General features: G+C 36.4%; 3 protein-coding genes across 5 annotated transcripts; 1 reads left to right on the top strand and 2 right to left on the bottom strand.

The window, feature by feature from the left end:
* Positions 1–200: 200 nt before the first annotated feature.
* Positions 201–17282, bottom strand: LOC125057815 (epsin-1). Of its 3 annotated transcripts, XM_047661723.1 has the most exons (14): positions 16922–17282; positions 16510–16848; positions 10127–10216; positions 9526–9817; positions 8204–8376; positions 7923–8131; positions 6579–6717; positions 6434–6472; positions 5490–5588; positions 4625–4748; positions 4319–4536; positions 3911–4142; positions 3236–3336; positions 201–1783 (listed from the first exon to the last, which is right to left on the bottom strand). In XM_047661723.1, the coding sequence occupies exons 3-13, from the start codon at positions 10193–10195 to the stop codon at positions 3242–3244; spliced, it is 1689 nt and encodes a 562-aa protein (XP_047517679.1). In that variant the 5' UTR covers positions 10196–10216; positions 16510–16848; positions 16922–17282; the 3' UTR covers positions 201–1783; positions 3236–3241. The 3 variants fall into 3 exon arrangements, with proteins under 3 accessions (XP_047517679.1, XP_047517678.1, XP_047517680.1); XM_047661722.1 differs by lacking the exon at positions 16510–16848; XM_047661724.1 differs by lacking the exons at positions 6434–6472; positions 16510–16848 and having other exon boundaries at positions 16922–17280.
* A 277-nt stretch (positions 17283–17559) lies between these two features.
* On the top strand, positions 17560–22394 carry LOC125057811 (nuclear pore complex protein Nup85). Its single transcript, XM_047661718.1, has 9 exons — positions 17560–17731; positions 17810–18499; positions 19119–19241; positions 19371–19583; positions 19664–19770; positions 19874–20091; positions 20983–21177; positions 21400–21499; positions 21731–22394. Exons 1-9 carry the CDS (start codon positions 17660–17662, stop codon positions 21933–21935), a joined length of 1923 nt encoding a protein of 640 aa, XP_047517674.1. The 5' UTR covers positions 17560–17659; the 3' UTR covers positions 21936–22394.
* Positions 22395–22706: 312 nt separating this feature from the next.
* On the bottom strand, positions 22707–23589 carry LOC125057836 (oxidized purine nucleoside triphosphate hydrolase-like). The gene has a single exon (XM_047661751.1). The coding sequence runs from the start codon at positions 23271–23273 to the stop codon at positions 22770–22772; it is 504 nt and encodes a 167-aa protein (XP_047517707.1). The 5' UTR covers positions 23274–23589; the 3' UTR covers positions 22707–22769.
* Between the last annotated feature and the right edge of the window lie 513 nt (positions 23590–24102).

The raw sequence follows: 24102 nt of genomic DNA, 5'->3' as shown, positions 1-24102 counted from the left end.
CGTAGGTCACGTCTCATTCGAAGTCGTTAGATAAAGAGACCACTCTGATTCAGTCCATTTTGCAATACTCAGTGGTCCTTTTTATAAAATGCCTGCTTAACCTATAATAGTAACGACATTGATTATCGACATACCTGTTTTTTTATAAAAGTCACACATGAATAATGCCTAATTCGTGGATAGGGACTAAAAAATAAGACTTTACTGAAAAACTTATATATTTTAATTAAATAGTTACAATAATCTTTACAGTTCCCCTAGCTAAATGACATTGGATTAGCGTCGATGCATTTTATTGGTCAAAATTAATAATATATTAAAATAATAATTTAACTAAATAACTGATAAACAATAATCGATAACCATAAAACCGCTACTCATAAAAATGTAATAAGCAAAAAAAAACATATACAAAGAATTTACGTAATATATTCTCAAACAATTACATAAGCATATTCCCGCCATTTTAGCCCCGAACAATATGGCGGCCGTCGACTTGACGTTCCAAAATCGAATTTGATCTATGACTTCATAAAACGAAAATACCGAAGGTAAATTAGCACAGACTACAAATCGTAAAAAAAATATAAAGGCGCGTCGTTACAGAAAAACAATAAGCTTAATTAAAATACTGACATTTCTAACTAAATATTAAACGACGATTTTCCGCAGATTAACAAAGTTTGTTTGTGGGCGAGGTTACAAGTACCAAACATAATCCAAACACGATTTAGACCCGTATTCTAAAACGTAAGCGTGAAACCTAATTTATTAAAAACTAGCGATTTTCCACACAACATATAGAATTTCACATTCACTCAAAATTGTATAAAAGAAAATGTTTTAGAATACCGGTCTCGCTCGTGACGAGTCTGACGATTTGACAAAAGCAATTTCTGCCGAGACGAGTGAAGGCCTTAATCGAAATTACTCCGTGCGGCGTAACACAGGGAGCTCCGGGCCAAACTAATAGCTTACGGTAATCAGTCCTATTACGAGAGTCGGGAGTGAAGCGAGTTGAGAGGAGTGTTTAAGGCACGTTGACTTCTTCCCGTTCGTGAGGACGTCGGCGGAGGCGGGGCGTCTCTACGAGACTGGTTTTCTTAAAGGAGCAAACGAGCCGACGGGATCTCCGGTCCCCACGGCCCCCAGACACCCACGACGGCGGGGGCTTTGAGGGAGGACGTTTTTTTCTCTGCAGGGCCCAATACGCAGGCTGCGAGAAACAAAAGTAATGATTGACGCTTACGAAAGCGCAGCCGCCGACTTCCTCGAAACTGATAAAGGCCGAGTCGTTCTGGACTTGTATATTGCTATTCGTTAAAACTAGTCATTTACATTAAACCCTATAATATTACCGATCGAACGTTATCTGCGATTTCCGAGCGGTTAACAACCATTTTGCGAGTTAAGTTATCTTAATTGGTGTTCTTCATAGTCGGACACTCGGCTTTATTTACAATTAGAGAAGGCGATAAAGAGAAAGGGATTTAAGTTCCCGAATCCGTCGGTCACTTCTTAACGACACGACGGCGTCGGGAGGGTTTGAAATAATCGAAGAAGCTTAGGGTTCCCAAAATATTGGACACTTAAGAAGTAAACTCTCGAACCGCCCGACGTCCGCGGGCAACCCTGGCGAGTGAGTGCGGTGAACGGTGACGCAGTGAATAAATAATCAGGTAAATATAAAAATAGCTGTAGCACTGGCGCGGTGTCTGTCCGTTCGTCGCTCACGCCACGCCTCTCTGCATCACGACCGGCTTCGGGTCGCTCCGGCCTCAAACTGAAGGAGAACATTTAACTGAGATTTAAGTCTCGTCGAAGTGTTTCACCGGATTTAACCGACTTCAAACGAAAGGTAATACTTAAATATGGAGCTGGCAAAGACTGTACGTAGTTGGTCCCAAAGTTCTGTCATTAGCACATTATTTCTAAATTTCGAGCAGGATTTTATAAAAAAATTATTGCATTCTATTTTGGAATGTTTGATTATTGTTTTAAAACAAAAAACAATAACTTTCCGTAATTTTTCACGATGGAGTGGACATTGAAAGTAAACCGAATAGTTGTTATTGCGTTGTACCGCTGTGGATACTCGCCGAGTACTATTTTCAAGTTGCTCAAAAATTTGAATATAACGCTTAGGTTTGTGTACGGTACTATTGATAGGTAGTACCTTGAAGTCTCCAGTGTTGAGGACAAGAAAAGAACTGGCTGGTCACGCTCCGCAAGAACACCAGCAGTAATCAAAGCTATCAAGGCGCGGATAGTAAGAAATCCTGTCCGAAAACAGAAGTTGATGGATTTGCAGATGGGTGTCAGTAGGAAAACAGTAAAAAAGGTTTTAAATGAAGATCTTGGTCTACGAGCATACAAAAAAAGAGTGGGCACTTATTTAATGCTCGTCTAAAAGCAATAAGGCTTAAGATATCGCGGGTGTTGTTTAAGCGGTACGCGAAAAACCGACACCGTGATATCCTCTTTACGGACGAAAAAATTTTCGATATTGAAGAGAAGTACAATAAACAGAATGATACAGTGTACGCTAGGAGTTCTGAAGAAGCTGAAAATAAAGTTCCAAGGGTGCAACATGGACATCATCCATCATCAGTTATGGTCTGGTTGGGAGTGTCCTATTACGGGCTAACTGAGGTGCATTTTTGCGAAAAGGGGGTCAAAACCAGTGCTAAAGTGTACCAAGAGACGGTTTTGTATCGCCTTGTCAAAGACCTGTCCAGCACCCCATTTGCGAGACATCACTTCGTGTTCCAGCAGGACTCTGCGCCTGCATACAAAGCCAAGACCACTAAAGCCTGGTTTGAGCGTCAAAACATCGACTTAATTAGACATGAGGATTGGCCTTCCTCCAGTCCGGACCTTTATCCTTTGGACCATAAATTTTGGCAGGTCTTAGAGGGGAAGGTCTGTGATAAACCTCATAAAAATTTGAAGACTCTGAAGTCATCTTTAAAAAAACCAGTGACTGAAATCGACACGAATATGGTGCGTGCTGCGATAGATGACTGGCCGCGGCGCTTAAGGGCCTGTATTAAAAATGAGGGAGGTTATTTCGAATATTTTAATGCTTTTTTTATTCCTTAATTAATGTACTATAAATTGATATATCACTCATTAGAAACTGAGCAGTACTTTTGTTTTTATCATTATTTCCATTTATGACAGAACTTTGGGACCGACTACGTATATACGTATAGAGCGTTAAGAAAATATTTACCCGTGGCTAGGAAAGAAAAGGGTTGGGCGTGTGGCGGGCGGGGGGCGGAGACCACGGAGACGCAGCGCGAGCCCCGGACGGGGACCACGGGTCGGCTGCACCTGCAACGTGTTAAGACCACTCAATGCTACAGAAAATATTCAAAGGTACCGTTGGGCCTAAAAGGAACAAATATTCATCTTAATCTTGTTGTAAATTTGCAAATTACATAATTCATAGGGATTTCATCAGACACAGCGAAAAAAAAAAACGTGTAGCACTCGGGGACTGCCGCGGTAAAGCTATTGCATAGAATCATTTTGATTAACTAATGCAATTATAATTATTTATTTATTTTTTATTCGTGCAGTATTTTCTTTGATACTAATTCAATCTACCAGACTAAAACGTCTATATAGTATGTCTCACTCTAACGCGTACCGGCTGCCCCGGCCGCGCTCACGCTACGTCACCGATCTCGTCAGAGAGATGGGAATGCGCAGTATGCGTTCTGTCCCACTCTAACGCGTATTTGCCGCACCTATATTACGTCATCGTGTGTTAGGTTTTTTTCGTTACGGAATTTCTCGATTCGGTCGCCGCGCTCAAAGCCCGCGATAAAATCTATGCAATAGCTTAAAAAATATTTTACTCTGACTTCACACAATTGAGGGAAAAAATGACACTTTCACTCACCTAAAGGCGCTCCGGAGAGTGGAACCCCGCCAAGCGGCATATTGCTACCTAACGGGGGCATAGTGCTCCCCAAGGGGGGCATCGTCGGCATCGACCCCATGTTATTGGGCAGAGGAGGCATGGGGGCGGACATGTTCAGAGGCGCGTTGAAGGCGGGCGAGGAGCTGGGGAAGTTCATGTTGGAAGCCAGACCCATTTGCTGCTGCTTGATTTCGTTTATTGATAGTTTTGCCTGGAAATTATTATCATTAGTGTTACTCTCCTTAATGGGGCCCGGGAAGGACTCATTTTTGGGGCTTTTGCGTCGGTCTTATTTGAAAGTGAGTCTATTCATTGTTTCGCTGGAAATCAAACACCCGACCTTCGCAACGGACGAGACACAAAGCGGCGTATTGTAAAATAGCTCACCGGCTGCGGCTGCGCGAACATCTGTCTCGGGGTCTCGGGCGCTTGGGGTCCGAGGGGTCCGAGGGGGGCGAAGGGGTTCGGCGCGGCTGGGGGCGCGGCGGCCGCGGGCTGCAGGAGACGCTCCAGGTTCACCAGAGACGAGTTCTCGCCCAGGAAGGCCGACGGGGACTTCTTGATGGCGCCCGTGCCGCTGGATATGGGCGGACTCAGTTTGCCACCTGGAAGAGAACGATCACTTTTTAATAATCTCTTTCTTCTTCTATTCAGCGACGTGTCGATTCTTTTCGATAATGAGCAACAACTGACCCAGCCCGGAGAGGTCGAAGGGATCTTGCTCGTGGTTGTTCTGCGTTTTCTGTCTCTGAGACAAAGCGTCGAACTGCTCCAAGTCCGAAGACGGAGAGGAAATCACGGAAATCGGACTCTTGCTCTGCAAAATACAATTTTTTAACATTAAAAGTAGCTCGAGCAATGTTATTTTGCCTTCTTTGACTTAGTCGCTTCGCCGGAGTCGAACGTCACGGTATTCAATATTTACAAGTATTTATTATAAAATTAAACTTGCATTTTGATTGTTTGAGAGGTCGCAAGCAGCAAAATGGGCGCAATTCATTAAATAAAAATAAATATAATTTAATTTAACATTTGTGTACATCAAATCGCACCTTTATTTCGAAACCGATATTAAACAAAATAACTAAATTTTACAGGAGAAAGAATTTACGATTTTTGCATCATTATTTACCTTTTTATAAAAAAGATATTTTAAGATGTGCAGTCATATAATTAAATATTTTCTATGATTACTTTTTTAGTAGTAACACTTTTGCAATAATTAATATTTCAGTTACTATATTCAAAATCTAGTAAATTTTGCATTGATGTCTAGTTGACTAAACTAAAAAACACACAAAATCTGCCGAAGATAAACAAATAGTCACACTATTTTTATAAACTTTAAAGTGACACAACCGGTGTAGTAACGGTTTCGCTAATAACTATGTTTTAAATTTCAGTTTAGTTACGTTTAAATTTAGCACCATCTACCTAAATACTGGGAATTAAATATACATTGCAAATTCGTTCTGTCGATTTTGACGGTTTCGAAATAAAGCTACGGAATGCTAATTAATGAAACGTTATGCTTATAATGTTAAAAAGCGACTCATACCTGTGCCAGCGGGGCCCAAGGGTCGGCGTCGGGGGCGGCCGGAGCCCAAGGGTCCCGGGCCGGACTGTTCACGCCCGACCACGCCTCGGAACTCGTGTCCTGGAAGTCGAATATTAACTAATGAGTAACTTGAAAATCATTCTTTTAGATAGAGATTAAATTTTGTGTAATATTACAACGAATTAATTCAATGGAGAATATTCTCGTATTTTCAAGCATTTAATTAAGTAAAATGTAATGAAACTTTTAAATATTTACTTGGGTAATAAAAGAAATGGATTTAGCCAGATTGATGAATTTAGGCAGCCTACGCACTGGCGACCATAGACGCGGCCAGGCCGCCGCGACCATGGTCGCTGGTGCGTAGGCAAGCGCGACATGCGGACATCAAATGTGAAAATCGCGTGGCATCAAATTAGACGCCGCGGCCAACGGTGGCCGCTGGTCGCTGGCCGCAAAGTGCGTAGGGGCTATAGCGATGGCCATATAAAGTCCAGAATTCACTGGCCGCCGCGGCCAGGTCGCGGCGACCATGGTCGCCAGTGCGTAGGCAGCCTTACACGAAAATGTAGTAAAAGAAAACTAAAGATTAACTAGCATTTGTACCGGCATAATGGCATTAGGGGCTTAGGGCTCAGGACGAACGTTACATCGGCCTCGGGGCAATGGGATTAAGACAATCTCGTTACGGCGTTACGCAAACGGTCTAGCATATTTACTTCCAGGGACTTTGGGCCTTGTTCCTGAACGAAACTCACACTTTAAACGCTTTAATCAAATGGGACGAAAATTTATAACGAAATTGTAAAATTTACGGGGTTTAATGTAACCCTGTATATTGTTCGTGAGTAGCAAGTTATTCTAAATTGGTTAAATATTAATACAATTTACGTCAAGTGACTTGAGATGCGTTTAGGAATGTGGCCACGCCCGCCACTTCTTACCATCGAATCCGTAAATATACTGATATCCAACGTATCAGGCTAAAAGAACATTGTGTATTATTTTACCTCATTATTTCTAGAAAAACTATGTCACATTATTAAGTAAAGCTTCAATTGTATATTAAGTTCGAGAGGTAGGTCGTACCGGTTTAGGTTTCTCCCCCGGCAGGCCCCAGGGGTCGACGGTCGGCTGAGGAGGTCCCAGCGAGACGTCCAGCAGGTCCAGCAGGTGAGATTGACCGTTGCTCGCGGGCTTTTTCTCACCGCCTGTCGCTCCGGGTGACCTGGAATGAAAAAGTCATACATTAGTTTCGTAATTGTTATTTTATCCGGCTCGAAGAACCGGAAAGTATCGCTCTCGAGTTTAGGATAAAATTAAAATGATTTCCACTATTTTATATTGCACGTAAACTAGTAGTTAGTATTTTTTTTAGATAATCGGCCGCTTAAATAACTAAACTAAATGTCATGTCAGCAAAAAAGCACCGCTTTGAGTCGTAGACATCAATTGTTAAATGAATTAATTAATAATAGTTGAACAAGCAAAAACTGAAGCACCGTAGCACAGCGCTGAAAATCAATGTTGGCCCATTTTTGATTAAGGTTATTGTGTTAGTATTTCTTTCTTTTTTCTTCTTGCAAAACTTTAAAATCTTTATATAAGTACACGCAACTTTGCAGGCCTAGTAAAGTGTCAAAGATGTCCAAGTTGGAAATAAAACTTATTCTTAAATATTTAATAAAACTAATCGTAACTTAATATTTTTTCTAATAAATAAATATCTACTTTTCTACGCAAATTCAACCAATGATCACTAACTGAATTACTTTCGTATAGATTTCGTAGTATTCGTCCCACGCGAGGAGTCGGTCCCGCATCGGGGCAAGGGCCGGACGCAATCGGGACATCAGGAACTGGGGCGGTCTATTGGGAGCGGATTCGAGGATTAGGAGGGTTAAAATGGTATTTTTCTAACTAAAACGTTAACTTAGTTAATCTCTCAAACCGTTTTTCTTTGTTAATTCTGGACATCCGAAGGTGCCAGAGGTCGTGGTTATTATATTATTATATAGATTATTTTTTTTTTCTTACCGTCTCTACGGAATATAAGAAAATTGACAAAATAATGGTAATTTCCAGTGAAGATTTACATTCAGTAGATGCATGCCTCGAAGGTCTCTTACTTATTATTTTCACTTGCCTCATAGCAGTCACAAAAACTTTTAGCGAATGCTATAGTAAAAAAAACATGGCTATTAAAAAGAGTGGCGGAGGGTTTATTGGCAGTTCTTCTCTTCCGTTCTACGCCCTCGGTTTGAGAACTGGCACTAAATGTAAAGTTAGACGTTCATAATTGTACATTGGTTACCTATATGATTAAATGATTTTTGACTTTGGTTCGGGCGATTAAGACCACGACTGCCGCCCGGAACGTGTTCGGCGGGACGTAAGGTAAGATTCAGAGGTAGAGGAGTCGATATCACTCACTGGAAGTCGTTCTGCGACTGACTGATCGCGAGCTGCAGCCGAACGTCGTCCGACCTTCGCCGCTTCTCCTCCCGCTCGGCCTCCTCGCGGGACATGGCCAGGGCCAGCTGCAGCTGCAGCTCCTCCTCTCCCGCCGTCAGCGGCCGTGCCAACTCCGACTCTCGGCCGTTCCCGGGACCGCCGCTGGCCCATTCGCCGCTGCCGCTTAGCTACGGGAAATAAATAATTTAATTATTAACATAATCAATATAAATAGAGGGTTGAGCCGTCGAGGGTCTCACCGCGGGATAGGTGGGGCTCGAGGGCGTGTCGAGCGCGCCATCGCTGCCGAAGGCGCTGGCCGTCTGAGCGAAGCGCTGTTTCGCTTTGAGAGCGCGCGCTCTCTCATTCTTCAGTCTCTCCTCGTCTTTCAACAGGTGCACCAGCTGTTTCGCCTTCTCTCTCACGTTTAGACCTGGAATTTGTACGAGTGTGTTTTAAGACATTATGTTCTTGTAGAGTCAAGTCGAGACACCTCTTTACTGATACTGTGTACTGATATTTATTTATAAGAAAATTCTACATATGACCCGCAAAACTTAAAAATTTTAGATAAATAAGTAGAAATTAAAGGTAATCTATATAAAACATGGATTCAAAAATCATTAATTTATCAAATAATTAAAGATTTTGTTCTTATACGTCAGTAAGGTGATTCAAAACGATCAGGATTAGTCAAAAGGACGATGACGTAGCTGTCTTGGGGTTCATTTCGTCGTATTTGTGAAATTAAATATAAATCACAAAACGATAATTAACACAATTAAAAGCGCGTTACGTTTTAGACGGTTGTAAGAACCGTGTATATGTTTTATTTGAATTTTAAAGAAAATACGAAAACAAATTTAAAATAACCATTTCTATAGGTTCCATAGTAAATAATAAATAATCTGAAAAGCTCTCTTTTTAAAACCTTATCAAAAGGCTTCTTGGAGGTGATTCGCACCTGCCACGCAGTAAAGCAAAACAATTCATAAACAACGGGAAAATGTTTGTTAGATTTCAATAATATTCTAATGAAAATAATTATTAATAAGTATTTAGAATATTAATGAATCGGAGACTGGTTTCGGCAACATAATTGTCACCTTGTGCCAAATTTCATCATTAGCTTATCAATTGTGTAATGGCTGTCAATGCAATCAAGATTCGATTTCATCAAATTATATAATAAAAAATATAATGCACCACTTAATACTAATTAGCATTACTCTTCCCTTAGGATAGAATGAACTACATTAAAATTTATGGTTAAGCATAATTTTTATCTATTTTTGTTAGAGAATAATTCACAAAAGTGGCTAAGATCTTTAATGTGAAATCTGCTGCAATGTCGCACCACGAGGTTTGTATGTTCGCCATGACGTAACCAAGAAATGACTAATAAAGTAATTGATACCAAACGAGCAATCGAACTTTAAACTTAATAAAGCGATTAGCGCGTGAAGCCTCCCAAGGACTGATCGACTGCAGCTCCTCGCCATTCGGCTGCTTCGGTGTTGTATTACTAATTACGCATGCGAGTGGCGCTGAACACTTAGCTAAAAGTCAACTCACAACCGACCTTGGTCCTTCCCCTCCTCCATATACTGGAAGTCCTTGAGGGTGTGTATGGCGAAGATGTTCTCCTTGCACTGCATGGCCACCTTCTCGCTGCCGGTCTTAATGAGGTACTCCATGAGGACCAGGGCCTTGTACACGTGTCGCCAGTTCTTGCCGTGGTCGTTGAGGCGCTTCCAGATCATCTGCATGATCTCGGTGAAGGCCATCACGTTGTAGGTGAGGTCGGCGATATCCGCCATCAGAGTGCTGGATGGGCCCCATGGGTCGTTCGATGTCGCTTCGCGCACTTTTACCTGAGGCACATTAGTACAAAACTTTAAAAAAAATGAAGATATTGTTAACTACGTCGTCGTTAGTTGTCAGTGAATTTTTTTGCATGAAACATATCGTACAAATCCGCAACACGAGACTTGCAACTCGAATGTATTCACTTAGCATGCGTCGAGCGAGTAGGAAGCGTTGTTTCCGGTTATCACAGCTGACGCCACTAAAGTGCCAAGCTCGTTTTATTGTAAGGATATTCCGGTTTTGGCCGTTTAATATGTGTATAGCACACTTCATAAGATACAGATATTCCAAGGTAAATAATTAAATGTATTTACCTGAGCATCAGAGTAGTTGTGCGCGAGGTTCTTAATATTTCTCCTTAGCCCCGCCACGTTTACTTGCATTTCTTCCCCGTGAAGGGAGGCCTGAAATTACATCGTGTCTTCGTTAAAAAACACTTTCGACAATCTCGTAGGCTGAGTTCTTAATCAGTCATAATTAACAGAAAAAAACAGTTTCTGCAAATCGAGATAATATTGTAGAAATTATTAAATGACCGCTGTAATATATAGGAATATACAAATGACTATGTAATCGAACAATAGTTGATATGTAAAATATTAGCTTAAAATACAAAGTTTAGATTTTTTTAATAAATTGGCAAACACAATTGCTTTTGCAGAACTGTGGCTTATCTTTAGCAATAACAAAGAAAGTTGAGCAAACGTCTGGGCGTCATAAACAAGCCACGCTACGTTTAGATAAAATTTAATTTTACAGTGCCATTGACCTGCGCAAAACAGTTCGTTACGCTTTGGTATCGCGGGATGAGATACGGTGACTGGCGATCACACCAATACACGACTACCTTTATTTACGGCTTCTCTTGCTCTTTGTACATTCCAATATGTACAACAAGGTTACCAGATACCTTTGCTTCTCTTTGAGAATCATTTACGAAGTGCATAACCAGGTGACCAAAACAGGGGGTGAATTTCATCTCAAAAGCGCTGCTTACAAATAATATGTATTTCGTTCTCGAAAACGTTTAATCTGTGCAAATATATCAAAATTTGCAAAAACGGTATAAATGTGTTGTTAATTCATTTGTTTCAATACAATGCCATCAACTTATCTAGCTCGGCATTACCATATCAGAGATATAATGTCATCACTTTTACTGATGAACAAAGAATTTAAAATTGGTCTGTTAATATTAGCAATATTTGCTTATATAAGCGCTTTATTTGTGAATTTTTAGGAGTAACTGTAACTTATAAACACATTACGTCAACATACTCGAATACGCTGTCACTAAGCTGTGTTGTTTCGACCTATGTCTCCGATACTGCCGCATTTTGGCTTTAAATTTACGGTATAACTAACACTAATCATATAACTCGAACTATAACTCGCTTAATATATAGAAAGATCGAAGAATTGTGTTGGTATGGGACAATTGTTAATAGTGTTATGTAACAAGTGTTTGCAGCCTGATAAAGTGGGTGGAAACCTTTGCAACTGTCGCCGGGCGGTCAGGTTATGACATTGCTCTTATATAAGCTGAATATTAGGTGACCTGATTAGCCAGTACTGACCACTACTCAGTGCTGACCACCAATGTTTCGTCAGAAAAAAATCAGTCGCGTTACAACCTTTTTAGGTCTGGGCCTCATATTTTCGTATCTGTTACATAAGTATTTACCTATCTAATAGGCAAGTAGGTAATCAGCCTCCTGTTCCTGACACACCGCGGCCGTCGACTTTTTGGGTGTAAGGCAAGCCGGTTTCCTTACGGTGTTATCCTTCACCGTTCGAGCGAATGTTAAATGCGCACATAGAAAGTAAGTCCATTGGTGCACAGCCGGGGATCGAACTTATGACCTCAGGGATGTGAGTCGCATGCTGAAGCCACTAGGCAAACACTGCACTACCAATGTTTCACCAATTCGAAATCAAAAGAAGACTCAGTGTTTAAGGAAACACAGAGTCTTCTTTTGATTTTAATAAAGGTATAAAAACCGTATTGAATTAAGGTACAAAAAACAGCTTATCTTTTAGATAACGAAGAGATAATGTTTATTTCCTAATGACTCACCTAAATAATAATAAAAAATAACAACACAGATGTTCAATAATTAAAAGTATCTATTAGTTATATATACATTCTAAAACGAATGTATGCCTATATTTACCCATTTTTTGATGACTTCTATGTCTATCACCAATAATATAATAGATAAAGTAACGTATATATTGTGTAACAAATTTAACTCTCACATATAACATAGCACATATAGCAGATAACACATTACGTAAGGAAGGCATCTAAAGCGAACCAGTTTTACCTTATACAGGTAAAATTGTATAATCATCAATAAGCGTTCAAGATTAATCGTAAGTGAAGCGTCAATCATTCTCGAGATTGAAACCAACTTCGCCGTTTTTCTTATACTATTATTAACTTACAAATCTTGCTAGAACTATTTTTAGACTTTACAAAATTATGTGGTACGATATAGGGCGCTGCTTTTAGATAAAGCATAGGGAATTTGTAGACGCACTGTCAAACAACAGAAAAATTTTATAATTATACTAAGATTCTATGTGATGCTACGATGTTACATTACTAATTTTGGAAATAAATAGGCAACGGGATCCCTTTCCATTATTTACCTTAACATAATACCTATCTATCTATTATTAATACGACTTCGAGTATTTCGAATATGACGTCAATATCAAGGAACTCATGTTTCGCGCATAATAACGGAAACAAAGCAGATAAAAAGGACTATTTGCACACACCTACTGTTACATTACGGCCTCGTCAACCAGGAAGCTGACGATTACGATACGTCACACATACAACGTATGTACAACTATTGCAAAACCATCAAATGCAATTAAATAAATAATTAATAAATCAGTGGCGCTATAAACCCTGTAGGTCTTGGCCTCAGATTTCTGAATCTGTTTCATGATCATTTTTCAATCTAATAGGCAAGTAGGTGATCAGCCTCCAGTGCCTGACACACACCGTCGACTTTTTGGGTGTAAGACATGTTGGTTTCCTCACGATGTTTTCCTTCACCGTTCGAGCAAATGTTAAATGCGCACATAGAAAGAAAGTCCATTGGTGCACAGCCGGGGATAGAACCTACGACCTCAGGTATGAGAGTCGCACGCTGAAGCCACTAGGCCAAAAATGCTTTAAGGCCGTTAAAATGCTTTATATCCTTTTATTTCAGCGCCACAAATCAGGTAAATGTCAGAGTATCGGACGTTCACCTCGATCATGTGTTGTATCGTACAAGACACGTCCGTCGTTCTATTGTCGGTTTGTGTCATATTATACCGTATTATTAAGCGCTTGTTATGGGAGACAATGGTTTTACTCTTATCTCGTTGTACAGTGTCGGAAGAAAGTCACTGATAGATCGCTGGTCAATTAATTATTATGTAACGATGTTGTTGGACCTTGCTGGAAACATCTAGAAATTCACATTTAAAACAACACCAATATTAGAGTAAATTTTATTTGCCAGACAACAAAGTATGGTCAAAATAATAGAGGAAAAGTTGAGTTTTGTCTTTTATGAATGCTCTTTGTGATCGCTATTGTTACAACATTTAAATATTGTTTTATTCATCCACCTCGCGGCGCGACTATAACAGCGAGGAAATGCCTTGTAGATTACAGGAAATACTTATTTTTTACAAAGGAAGCAGAAACTCGACATTTGATTGCCTATTGGAAATGGTAAATCACTTCGACGGGTAATTTGTGTATTTTGTCACAACTATATTATATAATATATATTTTGTGTAACATTTTTATCACTAATAAAGTTTATTATTTATTTATTAACACTTCGTTGCAGAAACATAATACAATTAACATAATGAAATAAAAAGGAGGGCAACTGGCGGCCTTATCGCTTTCGAGCGATCTCTTCCAGGCAACCACTAATCTAATCCGTTGCTTCGTTGTTGCATTACAGTCACTGATAGTCCGGTCAATTTAGACCAAAAAATTAGAGTGAAGTTATATAAAGTCCCAACAAGCTGAATTTCAGTGAAATTGTTCAAAACATAATACTAATAACTAATTTTTTTGACCTTTGCCCTTGAATAAAATTTTTTCCTTACACGGGAATGATGGGGAACTTCTAGACATTGTTTATAATTATGTTTTGAACAATTTCACAGAAATTCAGCTTGTTGGGACTTTATGTAACTTCGAATGTCTAAATTGACCGGGCTATGACAGATTGTTAGGAATTTTTAACTTTATTCCTGAGCCAACCATTTTTATTCGGTACTGAAGCAATATCTCGTGACGTAGAAGATGACCGCTCTGATAAATGCAACCTTGTCGTAAGTGACTCATAATTTAGTGCCATTCTTTATCAAAACATAAACACCGAAAACGTTATAATACTCCTAAAGGTCTTCTTGAAACTGAATACTATACACTACCTGTCGAGGTAAGTAGTTTGGTGCTTTCTACACATGGACGGGGTCCAATGGGATCGCTCTTTTAAGTAAATATTTCTTATCACATATATACGTAGACAGAACTATGTACGACACGTACAATATTTTAAAAGATAAACCTCCGGTTGTAAAGGCAAAACCAATCTTATATTTCAAAAACACAAGATATACCTTAATATTCTTGCAACGTTTTTTAACATTCAACCTCGTGGGCTAAGGTTACAATACCGCATCGATTTTCCAAAAATTCACCTCGGATATTTTTCATGTTCTCGTTTACCTAGAACGTAATCGGTATAGGTAAGGTAAAGATGGGTAAATCACAATTACATAGAAATCCTGTATGACTCAGATTTCTACGTAAATTATAATATCAGTTATCAGCTAAATAATTTTCCTTATTTAAAATTTCGGATAAGTGTTAAATGATAAACGTATTTAATACAAAGTGGAAATAAATCGTATAAAACTAACGATTATTTAATTGTAATTGAATAATTTCCAAAAGTACATAATAATTTCGTCCAATTTTTCTGAGTTTTTTGTTATATTAATTCAAACGTGAAATAGAAAACAAAATGAAAGCGGTTTGTAACCTTTAGGCAAAGCATTAGTTAGCCTTCAAATACCTGAATAGAATAACTAAGTGGCGTATCACGTGGATACGGAAGGAAAACAAACTAAATATAGTGAGGATCGATTGTCCTAGGGCCGGTCGAGGGTAACCTTAACCCTGACTTTACTCATTTAATTATACTAAGTAGCTGCGACCTGTGGCTTCACTCGCATACATCTATTATACGTACATATTCTCTGGTCATTAATTAATCCCTTAACTGTGTCATAACGCCAGATGAGAATGAAAGAAAATGCGCGCCACAAAAACTTTCGTCCATTAAAATAAGCTAGAAAATTTAATAAGTTTAAGTGTGATGGTTTTAAGAGCAATATTATTAATAAACTTGGTGACTTATAATATCGGTAGTATTTCACGTCAACAAGAGCCATTTAATGTGACGATAGACTAGTTTAGATAAGGTGAGACAGGTTTTCCTTACAGTTAGATCGTGAATACGATGTCACGCGTTAGGCGTATCTAACGAGCACAGATTCCTCTAAAGGGTTCTGTAAAAGTAACAGTAACACTTTTATGAGAGAGAATGTGTAAGATACTAACACAATAGTGTTGCCATTATGAAAAGTAATTATTGTACCTAAAATATAAAAAGCCTTTTACAAGAATATCAACTTTAATAACAATATTTATATTGATTTATACACTTGTAAATAAATATTGATATTATATGACACACGAAATTAGTGATATTTACTACTGCTGTACAGAAATTAAGGCAAAACAATGTCTGCAAAATCAAAATTACATGAATATGTTTATATTTGCTTTGTTGCATCTTCACATGACCTTATTTTAACTTGTTTAGGTACTTAGTAGTTAATAAATGATAATAGGTTATGTTTATTAGTTTAGTACACAATAAGAAACAAGGGGCTATTGAAATATACATACACAAGTGTGTTCTGAAAAATATAATGTTATCTGAACGTCTGAATGTTATCATATCAAATTAATAAACAAAATATCTGACTTGATAAATGAATTGAGTTTTAAGAACAATAATATTATATTAAATACACTAATACTAGATTAACATTAAGGGTCTTAATTAAACTAAAGACAAAGGTATTCTAAAAAGTCGCAAATCTGTGTTGCTATCAGACAATACAATTTTCAAATGTACAAACAACATTATAGTTAAAGAATGAAACAAAACATTATTATATTGTATTAAATTCTTATAATTTTGTACTTTTCACATATTTTTTACATTATACGTCTTTCAGATTTTAATAAAGTAATTTGAAACAGTACTACTCTCTTCTTTATGTGAGACATGGATGTACTTTATATTTGAACAAAACTTCTGAAATGTAGACATGAAGTCAGATATCATTTACTATAATGTTTACATTATGTGTTCATATCAACTAAAATGATTATATTTAAACAATTAAAAAAGTTACACACAACTTAATTATTAATATTGGGTTTTAAAAATGTATAAATAAATAATATCTATTATAGTTATGATGGTAAAAGCTGCGGTGAAACATCAAAATCTTTAGCTGTAATGTTCTTTTAAAACAGACCTTGTTTAAGAAAAAGTATTACTGAATTAATACTGATAAAAACTCTTACCTTAATGAGCTAATCAAGCGTAATATCACAAAACTAAACACTTAAAAAATATATTATATGTCTTGAGTCTACACTAAGAAATGAGGCACCAATCTAAATCATAGCTATCAGGTATAGATAAAGTTTTATCATATCGCAAACTGCACGAATACTAAGATTTTTCACCTCACAGCCGGTTGACGTCACAATACAATAATCCAAAACGTAAATACACAAACAAACACTATAATATTCACGGCCTAAATATAATTTCCTTTCATGTTAACTGGCACGTCAAAGTCGTATAAGAGCAAAGCGGATTCATTATAACACGTTCAGACGAGGTGAAGGTCCGTCGAACTGTGCATGAAACGGTGACTAGGTTGAATTAATACTTAAAAAGAGTAACAAGAAATATTAACGCAACACTTACCGATATCTACGAAGGACCAAAAAGTTTCTTCTTATTAAATCTAATAAAGTAAATATATATCAAACATTATACTATTATCACGGTACACAGCACGTTATCACTAGATTTTTACTATATAATTTTGTACAAATCTTTCTAAACAAAATACTTTTGACGAATAATTGACAAAATCGCCTCCTGACAAATCAACATGTCTGCCAACAGTATATCCGGTCAACTAAAATTTAGTTTATTTTTTTTACATAAGAATCTAAAAATATTTAATATAATATAAACCTAAAACAAAATTTAGGTTTAGTGAATATATTTGGTTTTAAAAGTTATTACTAAAAAGATATACTTTGACTCATATTTATAACAGGCACTCAATCAAGTAATTACTGTCAATTCAACAGAATACAGATAATAATTATTTTTACCATAGATTCAGATTTAAATATTATTCATTAGGATTTCATTTTTCATGTTTATTTTAATTAATAATTTTTCTTATTTTTTATATCGAACTGTACCTCGATTTGTTCTTATAGTTACTTCGCCCAGTAGCTAGAAATTAGAACCATTAAAAAATACAAATACTCTTTGTCATTGATATTATTCGGTTAACGGTTCTGTCCTAGTCTGTGGCCTGTGCTTGCCGCTGAAAAATATACAGATTACAGAAGTCTGAACGGTTTACATTTTTGCGATAAATTTTATATTACCCTATTCTCTAGCGAAGTTTTGGTAAAATAAACGATGAATTTTCGGTTTTCGGATGCAATTCCGAATTCTCATACCATATACACGAAGAAACGAGTAAAACAGTTTGTAAGTGCTTTACTAAATATTACAATAAAGGTTATGTTTGAAAAAATATATTGTTAATTACTTAGAGATTTATTTCAGAATCTACCACACAAATGTTTTGAGAGAAATGTAGCATGCGCTTGGAGACGAGGGAATAAGATTGCTATATTTCCGGGTAGTCAAACAACGAGTAAAACTATTGAAAATTGTGATAACAACATTTTAGATATCCGCCAAGAAATATCACTATTTACTCCTATTTTGCGTAAATTAGTAAATGAAGCAAATGGTGCATTTTTGTCTCTGCAAAAGGCTTCTGATATGTCAAAAAGTTCTGATAATCAAGTGGAATATTTGAAACTATCTCGTCAATACCGCTCTATTGTGAGGGTATGTCTGGAGAACTTACAAGAGGCTACCGAAAAGGCTTCTGATGCCTTGGAAAGGAACAGCCTTCAATCTTTTACAACTATCTTTTATTCAATAGAATGTATTTGGCATTTGTGTGAAATTTTATATATAGATGTTATTCCTGGAGAGATTGTCTTACCATATATACTAGAGTGGGCTAGGTTTCATTTTCCGTGCCATGAGCAGACTGCAGCATCAATTTTAGAGGCATGTGAAAAGGGCTCCGAAGACAATCCAGAATATTGGAATGCTGTCATTGGAATGGTGGTACAAGGCAGAATTGATGTGGCTAGAGCTCTATTAAAACTCCACTCATCTTCTGATAGCAGTGAATTTAAATTGCTGGATAACTCAATGCGTGCTATGCCTGTTTATAATGTAAGTCTTTTAGTTACTTGAATGGCTATTTCTTTTGTTAATTAATCTTAAAGCATGTGGCCTAGTGGCTTCAGCATTCGACTTTTATTCCTGAGGTAATAGGTTTGATTCCGGCTCTACCCCTATGAACTTTCTGTCTATTTACGCATTTAACATTCGCTCAGTATATATATATACATAAACAGTAAAGGAAATCGTTGTGATTAAATTGGTTTCCCTTACACTTTAAGTTGACAGCATGTGTCAGGTTCAGGCTCATCATATACTTGCCTATTATATTGATGAAATAAAATAAAAAAAACATGTGTGTACATGTGTTAGAAGTAATACTTCTTTTGCATACAAGATAAAATCTTTTCAAAATGTTTATTATAAGTTTGTAGAAAAAACAACACTTACAATAGTATAAACTAAAATGTACACTATAGCTAACTTCAGGGTGACGGTGTGCGCACATTGTAAAAATTTAGCCTCATTATTTTTCCCTAATGTGCCAAAAGAAGTATAAGTTTAATAAGTATAGAAATCCAAGGTCCAGACCTAAAAAGGTTGTATCACCTGGGGTTCTTATTTATTGTTAATTAATCTGACATACTATTATTGTGTGATATCATTACAGGTTTATGGAGGAATATCTAGTGGAGAGTTTACAATATCTTGGAAACACTGGCATGCTGAGTGCAGGTCGAAGTATACTAGTGGCTCTCTGGCTCTACAGCCTCAACTAGAACTTATATTAAGGGTATTTTGTTTAATCATAAGTATTCATAAATATTTCCACATGTAATTTTCAGATAATGTATCTACCTAAATCATATCTCTATGTTTCTCCATTTCAATAATTAAAAATTTAATCTTGGCGGTCTTACAGATTATGATTGGGGACTATACTGCCTTTGAGACTATTCGCATCAAGTACACATCATGGTTTGATATGCTAGGAGGTTGGATTCTGTTTACAATGCCATGGGCAAAACGGCGGGAACTGGCGAGTGCTGCTGCAGCATGTGCTGGTCTCACACCAGGAGAAAAAACTCATTTAGATATAATAATACAAGCATTGCTTGAGGGGGATTTACATCAGGTGAAGATTTTGTGACAAGAATAACAAACTGAAATGGTTTTAATTAATACTATTGTAAAAGAGCATTTTTTGTGTTCTAGGTGATACATGAGATGCAACAAGTATCGGACAATGGCTGGTCTGCAACGCATCTCACCGACATGCTATATCATTGTGGTAAATTGCAGATCTTGGACAAACAAATTGAGTAAGTCACAGTTTTTAAACAAGTTTTTCATTTAGATCCATTTTCTACCGATAGTTTTTTATAAAACATTAAGTTCTCATTAGTTAATTGAGCATTTTTTTAGTGTTACAGCCCAAATTAGAGACAGTCTTATCTTGGAATATGGGACATTACTGATGGAACATAAGTCTCTCTGGTCTGCAGGTCTCTCGTACCTTGCTGCTACCCCACCCGAGGGTCTCAAGAGAGCTGAGCTATTATTAGAAAGGATCCCAATAGATTCTGAAGCCAAGGCAATGAGGATATTGGCAGAGGCTAATAAATATGGATTGCCAAATGTTGGTAAGTCAATCTTTATTAACATCATAAATCATTGAACATAACTCAAAACTTTTTTAAATCTGGACTTACACTCAGAACTCTGTAATTTGTTTTAATCATATAAAAGAACTAAATTATATATGAATAATATAAATTTTTGCATTATAATATTTTACTTTCAGCTTTCAATATCTCAATCAACGCCTAACCAAACGCATAAAAATAAAATGTAAAAATCTGTTATTATATGCTATGACATATGATATAATAATAAAGTCCATGTACGGTCCCTGGGTCATCGGGATGCTTTAAATAATATTTACTCTATATCAACCACTCGTGTACAACATTAAAATATAAGTGAAATAATGAAATGTTAATTGCTATGTAATGAATGAATGCAACGTAACAGTTGAAGAGAGTGCCTACGTCTGGCTAAACTCTCGGGGCGTAACTTCGACAATTTAGGAAATCGGCACGCTTATAAAACTAAGAAAGCCTGAGTGAGCAAAATGTACAGCCTTGGCTCGTTCAATTTATTTCCAATCAATTGTGAACAATTTACATTTATTATAATTAGCTTTTTCTTATTACTTGTTGTAATATTTTCTTAGAACCACATTGATTGGAATCCTCATTTAGATATCGACATTTGTCGTCTATCAAACTTCATCTTTCACGACGAGAGTTTAATTTTTTATCATATTATTAAAATGATAAGTTTAAATAAATAGAGTTTGTGCGGTTAAAACACTGACGGAGAGTTTATTGCCCTGCCCGTTCTACGCCTTTGAATTGAGAACTAAATGTAAATTTTATATAACTTATACTTATCTATATAACTTTATTGATTATATCTGCCATTGATTTATTACATCATTAGAATTATCAGTTAATTATTTCTATTTTTAGTGCAAACAGTTTGTGGTTGTATGTCAACGCGACGTTTAAAAAGTGGGAATTCGGGTGCCGCTTTAGCGTGGGGAGGCCGCACTCGTTCCACTGAGTTGTGCGCGCGAGCAGCCGAACAGGCCTTACGGCGGTACTGCGCCGGGGCTCCATTGCCACACGCCGAATTGCTACTGACTGGATCCACTGTGCTACTCAGTCAGTAAACAAATATTTTTTTTGTTATGAAAACAAACTTAACTCTGGCCTCTGTATTAAAATAGGTTACTGCAAATTCTGGAATTATAAAATTCACAGTTTTGACAGTATATATTGAAATATACAATGACCTCCTTAATGTCATACACATTATAGACACAAATATGTCCATATAGTCAACATTTGTTGCTGTTTGTTTTAACAAAATTGTTTTGATTTCAGGTAAATACTGTGATTTCCACATCCTGTATAAGAACAGGGAGTTCAGAAAAGCTGCCAAGTTATTGGTTTCTTTGATTACTTCAAAACTATCTCCAGATTTGTAAGTATAGCCTTTTTTATCCTGAAAAATGTGCCAAAGATTTTAATTGTTATGGTTGAAGCCTGCGGAGTTAGACTACGTAATTAATTAGAAATGAACACTTCAACCACATCGAGAGTTGAAATTTTTAGCCATTTCATAAGAAAAGATAAAAGAAAATAGTAGTTAAAATTTTTAATTATCTTGTTTTCTTTGCTTACCAATAATATAGTGCTTTAAAACATATTTCAGTTTCTGGGAGACTCTTCTCTTAGACACTTTACCGCTGCTTGAAACGGAAACACCAGTGTTATCAGCTGATGACACATATGAAATAATGCTGTGTTTAGAATTGCATTCTTGTGCTCTTACTGGTAAAAAAGCAGATATGCTAAGATTTGCTCTTGCTAGAAATCTTGAACGGACTGCCCTTCTCAATCTACCAGATGAGGATTAGTATTAGTGGTGCTGTTTTATATTGATTCATAAATATCAATAGTGTTGACAGACTATTTGTATGTTTGCTACATTAAGAAACTGCTAGATTTTTTTAACAGATTTACCAATTCATAAAATTATATGTAAAACTACTTACCATATTATAGATAAGTTTTCCCTGAACTGTTCCATAATTTATGTGTAAAATAATAAACTATTTTTTTAATACTTTTCTTTGTAATAATCAACTTTTTTATTAATTGTTCCGGTTTGAGAATTTCTGTCATACATACTATGTATTTGTAGTTTAACATACCAGTAAAGATTTTATAAAACTCTTGTGTTTTTTTAAATGGTAATTGTTACTGTCTGGTTCCGGAAAGTATTTTATTAAGTTTGTAAGTACAGTTTTAAGCATAACATGATTCCATAGTTATTAATGATGAGCTACAGTTGTAAATTATAATTTTTTTTGATACAATGTTGTTTCATTAAAAATGTAATTCATTCCAAACAAATTGTTAAAACATGGCATGGCAAATACTATCAATATTTGCTACGGATCAGAGGATAAAATAAATTCATAAAGAATTGCATGTCTAAAATTATACATAAATATTTTATGATTAATAATTTATTATACAAAACACATTTTGTATCTGAAGTTATGATGATAATACTTTTACAGTATATGTTTTGCATGATAAAACTTACTGAAGCTATATTAGACTGTTTCTATTCTAGAAAAAGCTCAATAATACAAAAGCCTAGAGGAATAATATAACACTTGTTTATCACAATTGTTTTTAATCACATAACTATGACACACAAGTTAGAATAAAAGCCATTCCATTTACTTATGTATTTTGTAGAAAGCTTCCATTGATTCTAACTCTTGAATGTTATAGTTTAATATTGTATTGAATCCTTTAAAATGGAATATTCCATAAAATAATTTGTCACTTAACATAAGTGGGAACCAAATACTATCATCAGGCCACATGTCATTATAAGGTATTGCATTAAGTTCAAACCACTTTGGTATCATTTCTTCTGTCTCTTTAGGTTCACCTTGGAAAACATTTGCAGAAAATACTCTTACATCCATCATAGTGGGATCACCTTCGAATGTAAACTCCAAATGAGCTATATTTCGCAATTCACTAGTCTTAACATCAATACAAGATTCTTCTTTTAATTCCCGTGCTGCTGCTTCAAGAATAGTCTCATTAGGCTCGACTTTCCCGCCAAATCCATTCCATTTGTTTACGCCAAAACCTCGTTTCTTGAGACCCAGCAATATTTTGTTGTCTTTTCTTAGAAATACAAGAGTGTACACTTTTTTTAAAATAGTCATGTTTAGTGACAATTAAATTTCCATCGACTTGTAACTATTTCTTTTCAACTATTACCGATTTTCTTAATTTCTTGTAAGTAATACTTATAATTTGTAGGAGTGTTGAACAGATCTTCACAGTGAATTGAGAGAATTACCAGTCACAGGATTTGTGATTATTACACATTTTATCTGTTTTAATAAAGGAAATTTATATTTAAAACTAATAATATTAGCTTTTATTTAATTCGTTTTATCCCGCCTTTGGTATTGGTTACTTAGAACACGACTTATTATATATATTTATTTTCCACCACAGATATAGGATACTTAATAGGCCACTTGCCATAATTTGATACTTGTAACCACAGATTACTTTGAGTTGTATACTATCACACATTTACGCACGACGTGACGGAGCTAGTGAGAGTCTAAGTGCGGAAACTGAGTCCACAAGCCATATACATAATATACTGCCACACTTGGTGCTCATATACTAAAGAATATTTAACACTATATTATAAATACGAATATGTGTGCACTAGACTAGCACAGTAGAAATTCAGATTTTAAAGACTGCTATTTTCAAACTCTGTACAGCGAATGCTAACGAATATAACGGCATAATCTTATTTAAAAAAGGGGCAAAGTTATGACCATGAGAATCTCTATATGTATATGTATTAAAAAACCCGGTATAAATACTTATATCAGACGGAGTATCCTTAATGAACATAGACAGTCAGAAATACTACCTACTTCGAAATGCATGAATCTGAATAGTGCTGACCCATTAATTCAGTTAGGGTCAAACCCGTACAGCTGAACTATATAAGTGTGTAGAATGCTA

This window comes from Pieris napi, chromosome 17 (genome assembly GCF_905475465.1).
Source record: "Pieris napi chromosome 17, ilPieNapi1.2, whole genome shotgun sequence".
Classification (NCBI taxonomy): domain Eukaryota; kingdom Metazoa; phylum Arthropoda; class Insecta; order Lepidoptera; family Pieridae; genus Pieris; species Pieris napi.
Note: the sequence above shows the minus strand (reverse complement) of the source record. Positions and strands in the feature narration are given on the sequence as shown.

Excerpts from the sequence above, each read along its gene's own strand:
- LOC125057811 (XM_047661718.1), top strand. The coding sequence starts at position 17,660 with ATGAATTTTCGGTTTTCGGATGCAATTCCGAATTCTCATACCATATAC. Across the intron at positions 20,092-20,982 it reads ATATGGATTGCCAAATGTTG|TGCAAACAGTTTGTGGTTGT; the intron begins GTAAGTCAATCT and ends TTCTATTTTTAG. Across the intron at positions 21,178-21,399 it reads TGGATCCACTGTGCTACTCA|GTAAATACTGTGATTTCCAC; the intron begins GTCAGTAAACAA and ends TTTTGATTTCAG.
- LOC125057836 (XM_047661751.1), bottom strand. The coding sequence starts at position 23,273 with ATGACTATTTTAAAAAAAGTGTACACTCTTGTATTTCTAAGAAAAGAC.
- LOC125057815 (XM_047661723.1), bottom strand. The coding sequence starts at position 10,195 with ATGCAAGTAAACGTGGCGGGGCTAAGGAGAAATATTAAGAACCTCGCG. Across the intron at positions 6,718-7,922 it reads CAGTCGCAGAACGACTTCCA|GTCACCCGGAGCGACAGGCG; the intron begins GTGAGTGATATC and ends TTTTCATTCCAG. Across the intron at positions 6,473-6,578 it reads CGGGGGAGAAACCTAAACCG|CCTGATACGTTGGATATCAG; the intron begins GTACGACCTACC and ends ATGTTCTTTTAG.